Source organism: Borostomias antarcticus (assembly GCF_949987555.1).
Source record: "Borostomias antarcticus genome assembly, chromosome: 5".
Classification (NCBI taxonomy): Eukaryota; Metazoa; Chordata; class Actinopteri; order Stomiiformes; family Stomiidae; genus Borostomias; species Borostomias antarcticus.
In genome coordinates, this window is record NC_140238.1 from 28,941,269 (window position 1) to 28,955,518 (window position 14,250).

Consider the following 14,250-nt stretch of genomic DNA (forward strand, 5'->3'; position numbering starts at 1 on the left):
CCCTCTCCCAAGCTGATATTGTCTTGTATATGCTGTGTCTATTCCAAGTGTCCAGAAAGGAATACAAGTATGAAATAAAATCTCTAGGTGGTGAAAAAAGTGTAAGACACCTATCTAATGGACTCCTGTCTGGCCTGTCAGAAGGCAGCATGATATTAGTTTGTATGAAATGGCGTTCTTGTAGGAAGAAATTATTTTTTCAAAACGAGCAAAATGTCGAATAGGATCATCGTGTGAACACAACAGGTGTAAAGCAGTACTTTGCAAACTATTTGGCCTTCCTTTTTGGAAGTCCTGTGATCTGTAGGCCACATGCAGTTAGTCTACTCACAGGTAGTGCCATATTACCTGTCCCTGTTTCTTTGTTGAGGAACAACAGAGGGGTGAGAGCTGAGATGAAAGAAGTCTTTGTCGGAGACTGACTGATAACTGTAAACCAGCCCACACCGGAGAACATGCTCTCCCAGCTGCATTTGCCTGACTCCACCTGCAGGTGGATCACTACTTCCTGTCTGACAGGACACAGCACATGAATCTGGGCAAAACCATCTCCAACTCCAGGTCCATTAGCACCGGCTCCCCCCAGGGCTGCGTCCTTTCCCCCCTTCTCTTCTCCCTGTACGAACAGTTGCACCTCCAGCCACCAGTCTGTCAAGCTCCTGGAGTTTGCGGACGACACCACCCTCATCGGACTCATCTCTGAGGGAGACGAGTCCACCTACAGGCGGGAGATCAACCAGCTGCTGTCCTGGTGCATCCAAAACAACTTGGAGCTCAACGCTCTCAAGACAGTGGAGATGATTGTACACTTTAGAAAGAACCCCCTCCCCCCTCCACCCCATCACACTGAATGACACCCCAGTGTCAGGCAGGAGGCTGTGCTCCATTAGGACCACGTCCGCACGACTCGAGGCAGCTTCTTCCCCGCAGCCATCAGCCTCGTCAACAAGGCTTGAGTTGACTCCCTTGCCCCCGCCCCACCACGGTCCCCGCCACCGTTGAGAGACACTTGCACATGACCACTGAATGAAAAAACAGAGGATGGGATGTTTGAAAATATATTTTTAGGACATAAAAACACATTTCATAAAATGATGTGTTGGCTGTGCGCATACACTTTTCAGTTTTATTATTTTTTGTTACTCTTCCTCCAGAGTGCACCTACAGTATGGCCTTTTCTATTGCCTCCCTCTCCCTCATCTGAATTGGATTTCCACTCAATCAATCAATCAATCAAAGCTGTATTTGTATAGCGCATTTCATACCCAGAGGCAACACAACGCGCTTTACAGAGAACAAGGGAGGTGAGCATACGACCCACTCTCTACATATTCCAGAGGGAAGCAAAAAAACAGTAATCACCCGGGGGCCAGATAAGTGAGCTGTAAAAATTCTTCCCTGACCCCTCTCAACAAGGCGATCGAGCAAGCTCCAGGAGTATGTTTGTCTACCGGCTAAGAACAATTATAAAGCAATACATTACATTAAATTACATTTCAGAGTAAGAGAGGCTAAAAGCATCATAGGAGAGAGAACATTCTACGGACATGCTACGACATCCACAGCAGACACGGGGGTATCTATCGGACTCCGGGAGGTCTGCTGGTGACAGTGGTGCATCCACTGGACCTGGTTAGAAGATAGGAGGGAGAGAGAGAGGCACTAGGGAGAGGGAAGGCAGAACAGGGTTAGTAGCACATAGAGCCATACAGACCACACAGATATTGAAACAGGCAACCTGGGGCAAGCTCCTGGAATATATTTGTCTAATGGCTAAGAACATTTAAAGAACAATACATTAAATTAAATTTTCAGAGCAAGAAAGGCTAAGAGCATCAGGTCCAGGCCTAAGCCAGATGTGGACTGATGTGTGTCTGTGTGTACGTGTGTGTGTGTACTAAATACTACGATATCCACAGCTCCACAGCTGACACCGGACCTGGTTAGAGGATAGGAGGGAGAGAGAGAGGCACTAGAGAGCACTGACTGACACTTCCTCCTGATCATTAATGTATCAGATTCTGACTCCCTTCAGGTTGCGAGGTCTGAACTACCCGTCACTATGGGCCTAATATAACAGCAAATATTTTGAAATTGTTTTTCCATCAGTGGTGGATAAGAAATGGGTATACTGTGTGTCAATGGATAAAGGACTTGGAGTGGAGCAAAGTGGATTAAGTTAGAGTGCCTAACTCCCTATACGCTACTACTGCTTTCTAGGGTATAGGCTACCCTCCACTACACTGGGCTACTGCTTTCTACGGTATAGGGTGCCATCAAGTGACCTAAAGATGTAAGCTAACCACAATAACTGTGAGAGGATAATAGCCTATAATACACAGGCTACATGTAAACTTTGATGTAGCCTACGTTCTCTCATAGTGGTGTATGGTATAGCCTAGTGTAGGCAGGCTACATTACTCGCTATCACTATGCCATTCTGAGGTATTGCTGTTCTTAATCTAAAATGTAATGTATGGTCAATTTTTTGTAAGAGGTTGCTCCTTTTGTGGTATTCTGGTCTTTGCTGAGTGGTAGAAACTGTCGGCCTATAGCCTACACTCGTTTTGTCAAGAGCGCAGATCCAACTAGGCTAAGTAAAAATAAGCTGCACTGAGTGACAACGCGCATTCACACAAATAGTAGTCGGATTCTGGGTGGGGGGCAGAGAGATAGAGAGAAAGAGATGGGGGTTACAAGTCCATGAAATTGGATTTCTGAGGAACTTTTGCTCACCACCCTGACCTATTCACCTCTCGCTCCTAGACGCTCTCAAAGCTAAATATGTCTATTAATTTATGTAAAACATTAAACAACCTCTTAAACCTCCCTCAGGCCTTATCCAACTGGAACAGATAGCCTGCTGTGTGTGTGTGTGTGTGTGTGTGTGTGTGTGTGTGTGTACTGTGTGTGTGTGTGTGTGTACTGTGTGTGCAAGTGTGCGTGTGTGTGTGTGTGAGAGAGAGAGAGAAAGAGAGAGAGACAGACAGATATATTACCATGTGAATGGTGGGTGAGGAGGGAGACGGGGTATAATTGGTTAGTCACGGCTCAAATCTCAACAGAGAACTTGGGCTCCACGCGGGACCATCATGTACTGTAAATAGAACCCAATGCTTGTTTTTCCTCCATGTTGTGTTGATCTTAGCGCAAAGGCATTAAGACAAAAGCAAACAACGGGACACAGCAGAAAAGGAAAGCATTGAGAAGGAAGTCTCTGTGATGCGTCACACATGGTCACCCATGAGAGCACAGGAGGCCATTTCCACTAAACTACCAACCCAGCATTGGTGCTGAATAGAATGGGAACTGATAATGACATCTCAGACACTTCTTTGCGTACACATTCCCTGACAGCAGGGGTTCACACACCATTACCACCAACACCTGAGAGGAATGATGAGATGGCTGTATTCCTGGGTACTGAAAGTGCTACGAAACCAGTACAACTGTGGAGCAGATCAAATGCACCTCAGCTACTTTCAAATGCCTGTGTACAAGTTGACCCAGGCCTACCGTTCATACAGTATCTACAGTAGTAATACTGTATATACCGACAGGCATACTGTAGGTTGATACTTCTCTCTGTCTGCTGTTCACATCTACAGTATAGTAATACATACTTGATACAGTAAGTAAGTAAGTAAGTAAGTAAGTAAGTAAGTATTTACAGGTATGCTCTCTCTTCCAGCACGGACACTCTTACTCTGGAATCAGACCTTCACTGTCAGCAACACCTCAGGTGAGAACAGTGTGTGTGTGTGTGTGTGTGTGTGCGTGTGTGTGTGCGCATGCACGCGTGTGTGTGTTCTGTGTGAGTGAATGTATGTGTATTGTGCATAGAACACACAGAACACTCAACTAATCTACAGTACTACAGTAAAAAACCCTCACCCTGCTCCCTCCACCCCGTAGGTGTGTACTGTGAGCTGTCTATCGATGGCATTGGGACGTGCTGGCCCAGGAGCCGAGCTGGGGAGGTAGTGTCTCTGCCCTGCCCAGAGTTCCTCCACGGAGTACAGTACAATACCACCAGTAAGTTCTGTGTGTGTGTGTGTGTGTGTGTGTGTGTGTGTTTGCTCTGTAAATATTTGAATCCCATTTCATGGGAATATAATTAAGTCTGCAGGCAGCAGCAGAACATCATCCGTGGATGAGTGATGAGAGACAGATGTGTAGCTAGTTAACAGACTGTAATCTAGTTAGCCATGCAACTCACACAGCAGCACACAGGAGGCCGCGATTGCTCTAGAGGGGACGGGACAGGAACTCACTCTGGACTCAGACTCGATGCCATCTGGGTGTCTGTGGGAACCGATCCATGGAGGGAATCACCATAGAGACCAATGCAGAAACTGGGGGGGCGGGCTGCTAACACTCTTAGAACAGATGTGTTCAAAACAACGCGTGTTATTTTAACACATCCGCATGTTTTGTTACAGACGAATATAACATAACATTGTTGTTTTTAACACATCTGTTCTTAGAGTGTACGAGGACACAGTAGGTCTCTGTAGGTGAAGGTACTCTTTAGTAACAGGCTTTATTGGTCATAAAAAAGCAAGGTGGACCAAGACACACTTCATATAGCTGAACAGCCTTTATTATTATGGGATGTTTGGTAGAGAAACATACTTAACGCTCATCCTACCAACGAGGGTCCTCAAAGACCCCAGAAGTATACTTTTTGTCATATCTACCGCTGCTTTTATCAATCATTCCAATTCTTCATGTCTTTGTCAATCAATTTCATATCATGGTTTCTGTTTCAATAAGTGCTTAAAAAAATACCAATGTATTGGGGTCCTTAGTCTAATAGTTGGGGGAAAAGATTGAGTTTGTGTTTGACATGGGTCCTACTGTAATTTAAAGTATCAGACACACCATCAGGGGAGGTAGGGGAACAGATTTTTGTGTGGAATGAGCAGTTTGTTGGTATCAGAGGCCAGTGTAGTTTCTATAGATTTAAAGAAAAGTGTATATTTTCATTTTAGACAATATGCAATTAATGTCATCTGTGAAAAAAATAGAAATATCTACTGTTAACAGTAGCTATTTCTTTTTTTTCACAGATGACATTAATTACATAACTAATAACATTTTGGGAAGAAAAAGTAAAGAGTTTCTTTCAGTAGTACCCAGAGACCCCAGTCGGAAGTCTGTGTATGTTAAATATGTTGATAGGATGAGGGTTAAAAGCTCTGAACCTCTGATCAATTCAACATGGCTTTTGCCAGGGAGTCCTGTGTAGAGAAGACATTATAAAGAACTGGGTCGCAGCCAGTAATACTGTAGCTACTGATGCCCCAACTATTAATGTACATTAATGCATTAGTCAGAGAAAGCTACTTTTCATGATTACAGACACCCCTGTTACATTTGGACAGGATGATGTGCTGTCTCTGCTGTCATTTATGAGATTTCAGCTTTAGATATTATCATAGTGTCATCAAGGTTGTGAACTACTGTACCTTTAGTGCATTTCTTTACAGGGTAACCTTTGGGTAGCTTTGCTTCAGCCAGTGTGAATTAAAAAGGCTACGGGGAATGAATGTGCCAAAACTCACGATCGAAAAAAACTTGGCAATGACAGGAAAGTGAATGCAACGCTCTGAATAAAGTAACCAAAGGTGGTGAAAACTGCAGACTAAAGCCTTGGCATTTAATTGCAAAGATGTACAATTCTAATTCCGTGAAGCCACACTCAGCAAAACCAGGAAAAAACTTTGTCACAGCAGCAATGTGAGCATGACTCATCTACATATACCCCCCCCCCCTCCAAGGTCTCAGCTCTCTTGGTAATTTTTAGTTCATAAAAATGTTTTCCTTATGTTTTTAATATATGGTTGTTTACTGAATGTGGTTTTTGTCCACTTTTCTCTGGCACCCATCCATCCCTTCTCCCTGAGAAAAACTGAAAAGAAATGACCAAGGACTCCCACTTCACTTTCCCCTCCTCCCTTCTGTCTTCTTCCCCTCTTCCCTACTCTCTCTCTCCCCTCCCCCTCCCCCTCTCCATCCTCCAGCTCTGCTCTAGAACGTGGAAGCAGAGCTGTAACTCAGTAGAAGTGGATTTGATTTGATGTGTGTGTGTGTGTGTGTGTGTGTGTGTGTGTGTGTGTTTGTGTGTGTGTGTGTGTGTGTGTGTGTGTGGGTAGGTGTCAGAGGTGTGGACTCGAGTCACATGACTTGGAGTCACAAATTACTTTAGACTCGACTTGGACTTTAACTGCAGTGACTCGTGACTTCTCTTCGACTTGACCTTTTGACTTACCTTCCCCCAAACACAAATATTTAAAAGTATGTTATTTAAAAAGTGGGTCATGAATCAGTTTGTTTCCTGAATCAACTTAACAGTAATGCTATTAATTCTCAGCAAGTACCACTCTGACAGCATCCAATCAATTTGCAGGAGAGGACCATTAACTGTGTATAGGCCACCCAAGCAATGTTCAACCTTCTTAGCAGATCTTTTTGAACTCCTGTCCATTATCCACACAAACTATTATAAATGTATCATCACAGGTGATTTTAATCTGCATGTTGATATTGAGGGTGATTCGAAGGCCACAGACTTCATCAACCTCTTGAACTCCATGGACTTTAGTCAGCACGTAACTGGATCCACTCACAACCAAGGTCACACCCTTGACCTTGTGATTACAAAGGGTCTTACGACTGTTGTATTGTCTGCCACTGACCTTGCTATTTCTGACCACCTCTGTATTTTCTTCACAGCATTGATACCCAAAGATGAGAATAGCACACAATGCTTTGTTCAGAAATGTTTTCTGAACTCTGTAGCAGCTGATCATTTCAAAATAATAATGGACACAAATAGTGTAACAACCCCTGAAGTGGGGCTTTCGCTTTCACATGTTAGCGGTCTAGTTATCACTTTTAATGCCAAATTGAGTGCTGCCCTTGTCTCTGTTGCACCTATAAAACTGAAAAAGGTTCTGGCCAAACAAAAAGCTCCGTGGAGAAAGGAGGAGATCAATTAACTTAACATGCAGAAGAACTGAGCGCTCATGGAGGAAGACAAAGCTGCAGGTTCACAACGATAAGGCAATAAGAAATGCTAGGAGAGATCACTCCTCCAAATCGATTTCTAGAAATCATAATAATTCCAGGGCGCTTTATCAAACAATTGACAGCCTCATAAATCCCGCCCCCTACACACCTGTCAACATGTTCTCTACCTCCAAGTGTGAGGAATTTGTATTTTAGAGACAAGATAACGGTAAGATATCGGATGAGTATCACCTGGGCAAGACCAAAAAGGTCCCATTGGTTTTTTCACTTCCTGCTTTCGCTTAGGCTCTCTATACTGTGTCATAGTGTCACAGCAGCTGACATGGTGCTGATGCAGTGTGTGTGAAATTTCTTTCTGTGTGTGTCTGTGTGTAACTGTAGTCAGGGGCGGACTGGCCATCGGGAGCATCGGGAGTTTTCCCGGTGGCCTGGCGCGCCAACTGGCCTGGCCCGCGGTGAATGGCGGCCTGCCCCCCCCCCCCCCCCCCCGTCAACAAGTCGCGCAGCACCCCCCCCCGTCAACAAATCGCGCAGCACCCCCCCCCCGTCTACACCCCCCCCCACCGCGTCGGCTCGGCTCGTGGCCTGACTGGGGCTACATTTCCCGGCATGAAATATTCACCCAGTCCGGCACTGACTGTAGTACATGTGTTTGTACATGTGAGTGTCTGTGTGTGCATGTGTGCTGAAATGGAGCAGGAACAATTAAACCAGCACTTGGCTTTTACATCTAATCAATATGAGCTCTAGTGGCGGTCAAAGCCAGAGAGCAGAGGTCAGAGGTCACGGGGTAGAGGAGGGGAGCTGGGGGTTGACAGGAGCAATTACTCTGCCTGGACAGAGTTCAATACTGTAGTTCAATAGAAGAGGGGAGAGGAGGACAGAGGAGTGGATAGAGGAGTAGAACCCGGGGGAGAGGATTTGAAGGATGATGTGATAGAGAGAGATGGAGAACAGTTTATGAATATGATCTGATTATGATAGACTTGTCTCTTGAACTCAAAGACTGGTATGAGGGCCGCCCTCTGGCCAGATTCTCTGTAAGGCAGAGAAGCAGAAATAACTCCAGAAATGCTCCAGCCACCTAACCCACTTCTCATCTTTCTGCATGTATATTTAGTAGAATGTCAAAGGGATGATGCATTAGGCAATGAGACCTCACTTCCTGTTTACACAGCGTTGTGTTGACAGCAGGGTGGGAATTTAACATCATGCCAATCTTGAGTTTCCAATAATTTCTACAACTCTTATATTTCTGTGATAGAGTTATTGGAGCACATACTTCTTTGTCACAAAAAATGCATGACGTTTATTTATTTATTATGGGTCTACTGAAAATGTGACCAATTCTGCTGGGTCAAAAATATACATGCAGAAATATGAATGGTGATGTAGTAAGTTGTGTCAATCAAATTAGCTTTGTGGCATGGCCTCTTAACTTGTGAGTGATTATGATTGACTACAGCTGGTGACTTATCTGAGCCCATTTAAATAGGACACATTTGATACAATCTTTAAACTCAGCCACAAACGCTACAATGGGAAAGTCAAAGGAGCTCAGCACGGATCTGAAAAAGTGGATCATTGACTTGAACAAGTCAATAAAGTCATTTGGAGCCATTTCAAAGCAGATCCCAAAATCAGCTGTACTTAGCAATTGTTTGTAAGTATAAAGTGAATGGCACAGTTGTGTCACTGCCACAATCAGCAAGAAAACGCAAGCTATCACCTGCTGCTGAGAGAAAATTGGTCAGTATGATCAAGAGTCAACCGAGAACCACCAAAAATCAGGTATGCAATGAATTAGAAGCTGCTGGAACACAGGTGTCAGTGTCTATAGTCCAGCGTGTTTTACATCGCCATGGGCTGAGAGGCTGCCGTGCAAGAAGGAAGCCCTTGCTCCAGAAGTGGCATCTTAAGGCTCGATTGAAGTTTGCCGCTGATCACATGGACAAATAAAAGGCCTTCTGGAGGAAAGTTCTGTGGTCAGATGAAACAAACATTTAGCTATTTGGCCACAATGATCAGAAATATTTTTGGAGGAGAGAAGGTGAGGCCTTATCCCCAAGGACACCATGCGTACCGTCAAGCATGGTGGTGGTAGTATTATGCTCTGGGCCTGTTTTGCTGCCAATGGAACTGGTGCTTTACAGAAAGTAAATGGAATAATGAAGAAGTTGGATAATCTCCAAATTCTTTTTATTCAGGATAACCTAAAATCATCAACCAGAAGGTTGGGTCTTGGGCGCAGTTGAGTGTTCCAAAAGGACATTAACCCCAAACACACATCAAAAGAGGTAAAGGAATGGCTAAATAATAATTAATTAAATAAAAATAATTAAATTAAAAATTGACTTACATTAATTTTGTTTTTAATTTTGTTTTAAATGTCTATAATGTCTTGCTTTTTGTTTTAATGCTTTTAATGTCTCATGTAAAGCACCTTGAATTGCCCTGTGGCTGAAATGTGCTATATAAATAAACTTGCCTTGCCTTGCCTTGCCTTGCCTTACATATTGCCGTATTAGTAACAAAATGCTTACTCATTGCTTAGACGTCCGTTTCTCCAGGATGGCTTTGGCTGACGTTTCCAGTACACTTTCTCGATCCTGAAATAGGTATCGAGGACCCTTCTGTCCATATGTGCCACAAAGCTGGCAGGCAGAGCTTGGTTGGCTACCTCAATAGGCTTCGTTTCAACTCTACCTCACCTGTATTCCTACCTGTATTCGGCTCGCACAGGTAGCCACCTAAGTCCGATTCCAGCAGTAGACTTTCAAAATACTTCTTGCATATCAGCTGGAAACACGCAAAACAGGATTAAGAAAACCTAAGAAACCTAAGAAAAAAGCCCAATTTTAATTTCAATTTTATAAAAAGGTATATGACATTTTAAAGAAAGGCTACAGGCTTTATGATCCATTGTGATACCTAGATGTCTGTAGGTGACCAGATGGAGAGAGATGGTAACCAGGAGAAAGACCTCTATCCTTGTTCTGATACATTCATGTTTACAGTTCATAGTCCTAGATACACTGTGTGTGTGTGTGTGTGTGTGTGTGTGTGTGTGTATGTGTGTGTGTGTGTGTTGGAGTTGGGCAGAGGTCATGGTCGAGGGACTTATGTGGACCAGCTGTGATAAGCTCTAGGCAAAGAGCAGCGTTCCCATGGTGCACCTCCTGACCTCTGAACTCATTCTCAAACCAGAAATACAGAGATTCTAAAAAAAAAGTGACCTTTCCTCTTCAAATCACTGTTAGGAAATGGCCAAATAACGACCATCTATGTAGAGGAGCATTATGCTTTCACCCATCCAATCATAATAGATTAAAGATCTTCTCACACGGCTTGGAGGAAGAAAAGATGCAGTTTGAGAACTCGAATAAGGCCAGAGACTGCAGCCCAGGGGAGGGAGAGAACAGAGAGAGAGAGAGGGCCATGATGGGTAGAAGGAGGGAGAGGGCCATAGAGGAGAGAAGGAGAGAGAGGGCCATGTAGGGGAGGAGAGAGAGAGAGAGAGCCATGGAGGAGACAAGGAGAAGGAGAGCAAGGGCCATGGAGGGGACAAGGAGGAGAGAACAGAAAGCAGATGGGGAGTCAGAGAAAAGCCATTGATAGATAATATTTTAACTTTTTAATTTAATCTTAATATTTTAAGATAATAATGTATCAACTATTGATTAGTTTAGATGGATACAGTGTAGATAGATAGATAGATTGATAGATCGATAGATCCCTAAAATCCCTTAGGATAAATAACAAGAGCAGAAGAGGAGATATTGCAATGAGACACTATCGAGAAGGAGTTACATTTGATATTATTTTGAGAAGTAGGAGAAATAGGGGAGATCTCATGTGTTTGAGTTTAATGTCTTTCACCACAAAACATATTTCTCCTAAAATACCTTAGGAGGAAAGACAGCAAAAGATGATACATTACAATGGGACACTGGAGAGAAGGAGGAATCACATTTGAGATATTAGTTTGAGAAGCAGGAGATAGGGGAATTCTCTTATGTTTGGGTTTAATCAATTCCATGACTCCATGTTTCTCCAATGGAGTCCTTATGAGAAATAACATCAAAACAGACATTGCAATGAAACATGGGCTTAGTCTTGACTGTTTTCCCTTTTTTTCCGTTGGAAAGAATTGGAGCAATAGTGGAGCTATATTGTAGCCTTAGCTACATTAGTACTCATGGTTGTATCATGTCACTTCATTTCAATATTTCCCAGCATGCCGTTAGTGGTGTGTTTTCGTGGGGGGAAATATTAATTTGTCAAGAACCGCTTATCTGTAGCACTTTGAGATTTTACTGAAACGTGAAGTGCATTACAAATAAAATTGTTTATTATTATTATTCTAAGAATCTAAGAGGAAGAGTGACCCGGCCCGGAGGAAGCCCGGGGCCCTCGTCTGGATCTAGGCCCAGACGGATGGCCCGCCTGCGAGCGCCTGGTGGCCGGGCTTACCACGGAGCCCGGCCGGGCCCACCCCAAAAAAGCGACGTGGAGACACCATCTCATCCTCCATCCCGTGGACCCACCCCCCGCGGGAGGAACTGTCGGGGTCGGGTGCGCTGCTATTTGCAGATGATGTGGTCCTGATGGCATCATCTGCCTGCGACCTCCAACACTCTCTTCACGAGTGTGAAGCGGCTGGAATGAGAATCAGCACTTCTAAGTCTGAGGCCATGGTTCTCAGCAGAAAACCGGTGGTCTGTCCGCTCCGAGTAGGAAATGAGTCCTTACCCCAAGTGAAGGAGTTCAAGTATCTGGGGGTCTTGTTCACGAGTGAGGGAACCATGGAGAGGGAGTTTGGCCGGAGAATCGGAGCAGCTGGTGCGGTTCTGCAGTCGCTTTACCGCACTGTTGTGACGAAAAGAGAGCTGAGCCAAAAGGCAAAGCTCTCGATCTACCGGTCTATCTTCGTCCCCACCCTCACCTATGGTCATGAAGGATGGGTCATGACCGAAAGAACGAGATCACGGATACCAGCGGCCGAAATGAGTTTTCTCCGGAGGGTGGCTGGGGTCTCCCTGAGGGATCGAGTGAGAAGTTCAGTCATCCGGGAGAGACTCGGAGTAGAGCCGCTGCTCCTTTGCGTCGAAAGGAGCCAATTGAGGTGGTTCGGGCATCTAGTAGGATGCCTCCTGGGCGCCTCCCTAGGCAGGTGTTCCAGGCGTGTCCGGCTGGGAGGAGGCCGCGGGGTAGACCCAGGACTAGGTGGCGGGACTACATCTCCGCACTGGCCTTGGAGTGGCTAAAGATTCCCCAGGCAGAGCTGGTTGATGCTGCCAGGGAAAGGGATGTCAGGGGCCCCCTGCTGGAACTGCTGCCTCTGCGACCCGACCCCGGATAAGCGGATGAAGATGGATGGATGGATGGATGGATGGATGGATTATTATTATTTATCTAAACAATTTGACACATGCCACATTTCCTGGGATCTTGGGCAATACAAATCTGGAGAGGTTTCAACTTCATACAGTGTATGGTTCTACTACTGTACGTGCTTTCTAATATTGATTGACAGATAGGTTGGATTAATCACCAGGGATAATTGTGCCAGCTGCAGTGGAAACTACACTAAACTAATGGGTGGATAGAGTGCAGAAGTGCACGTGTGTGCAGATGAGTGAATAATATCAAAATATGTGTATAAATTACTAATAGAATATGATAAAATTGGAGACGCACCAAAAGCGTCTTTTACAGAACAGACTCAGTTTAATATGAGATGCAACAAACAGGTCTGGAATGAGAATTAACTGAGTTTACGTAGTGAGCTCTCTGATGTATCAGCCTGAGTAAAGTACTGTATGAGATACATCAATTCTGCAAAACTGAGCGTTATTTAGGACTTTGTTGAGATCTCTTTTTCAGATCAAAAGGGGTCTAAACTGAGATGACTTAAGTCTTTTGCTCCAGAGACAAACCAGAGAAACAATAGTCTAATTTTAATATCACACTGATCTTATTGCTGTCTAGGATAAACAATGGTGAAATAGAAGAGATCTAGTTTCAGATTTATCTCTTCAATCATCTATTCAAATGAGAATGGGCCTAGGCTCGACTACTGGAGCTAGATGGATAAGAAATAACATAGACAGCAGTTTAGAAAAATTAGTAACCTGCCTGTAATGAATAAGAGTGATCGATCATAAACAAATTTAAAAATCTAAACAAAACAGTGACTCGCAACTTGTTATCCCCATAGTACTCACACATTCAGAGAGCACAGACCTCCATCTATGAATCCATCTAACAGTTTCCAGTGGAGAGTTCCCATATGGTAATGTGAAGCTACTACTTAGTGTAGTCCTGCTAACTAACAAACAAACAAACAAATCAAGAAATGGCTTGTGGACTCGTGGAGTTTTTGCATAATCCTAGTCCAAAAATGAACAGAGGTGAATAGACAAACCAAGAAACGGCTTGTGGACCCGCCCCGTGATTTGGATCCACTTGAAAATGTAATGGGTTCTAAGTTCCAAGCTACAACCCTTCACTGAGTTTCATGAAAATCGGTTTGATTTTGAATCTTCCCACACGTTTTAAATCCTCTGCATAGAAAACAGCAGGTAAGTGAAGCACTTGAATGTCCTTTGCACTGCTATGAACCGAGCAGTGAGTGCTTTGGAAAGAGAACTTTTCCTATCACACTGTGTATTCATTCACTCAGACAGTCCATTCAAGAAAAATACACAAACAAATGATGGTATCAAATCAAATCTTCAGATGGCTCAATGGGTTGGTTCGCCACCTTGGAATGGACTAAACGTCTTCAAAAAACCTGACCAAAGAAAGAGTCTGCATCTCGTGCCCTGGAGCCACAAAGTGACCACAACCGGCAACAACATTTTTCCTGGGATGCAGCAGCTACAGGCAATGCAACAATCTCAGATCTTGAAACAAAGATGTTTTTGTGTTTTTTCAGCAAGGAAATTCGCTTTTTCAAAGTTATGCACAGTAAGCACACTTCTTGTGCACTCGACATACCGTTGGTGAATGCGATCTGTCAGTCATGCAGTTCCAATATCCTGATTGATTAAATGTATTACTTTTCAGCACATAATTATATTTTAACTGTTTACTTAACTTTGAGTGCAGCCTCCTTTTTCCTTTTTTCAAATTATTGAATATTTTATATCTTCCTTCTGGCGCCGCTCCGTATGGCAGCCTTTTTCAGCAGCTCTTTATCTTTTTGACTTT

General features: G+C 43.9%; 1 protein-coding gene across 2 annotated transcripts in view; it reads left to right on the forward strand.

Annotated features, from left to right (window-relative positions):
* crhr1 (corticotropin releasing hormone receptor 1) overlaps positions 1-14,250 on the forward strand; it is a 115,620-nt gene that overhangs the window by 36,116 nt on the left and 65,254 nt on the right. For both annotated transcript variants that reach the window (XM_084438034.1, XM_084438035.1), the window contains exons 3-4: positions 3,692-3,742; positions 3,916-4,035. In XM_084438034.1, the coding sequence (XP_084294160.1) occupies positions 3,692-3,742; positions 3,916-4,035 (171 nt within the window). The remainder of the gene's footprint in view (positions 1-3,691; positions 3,743-3,915; positions 4,036-14,250) is intronic.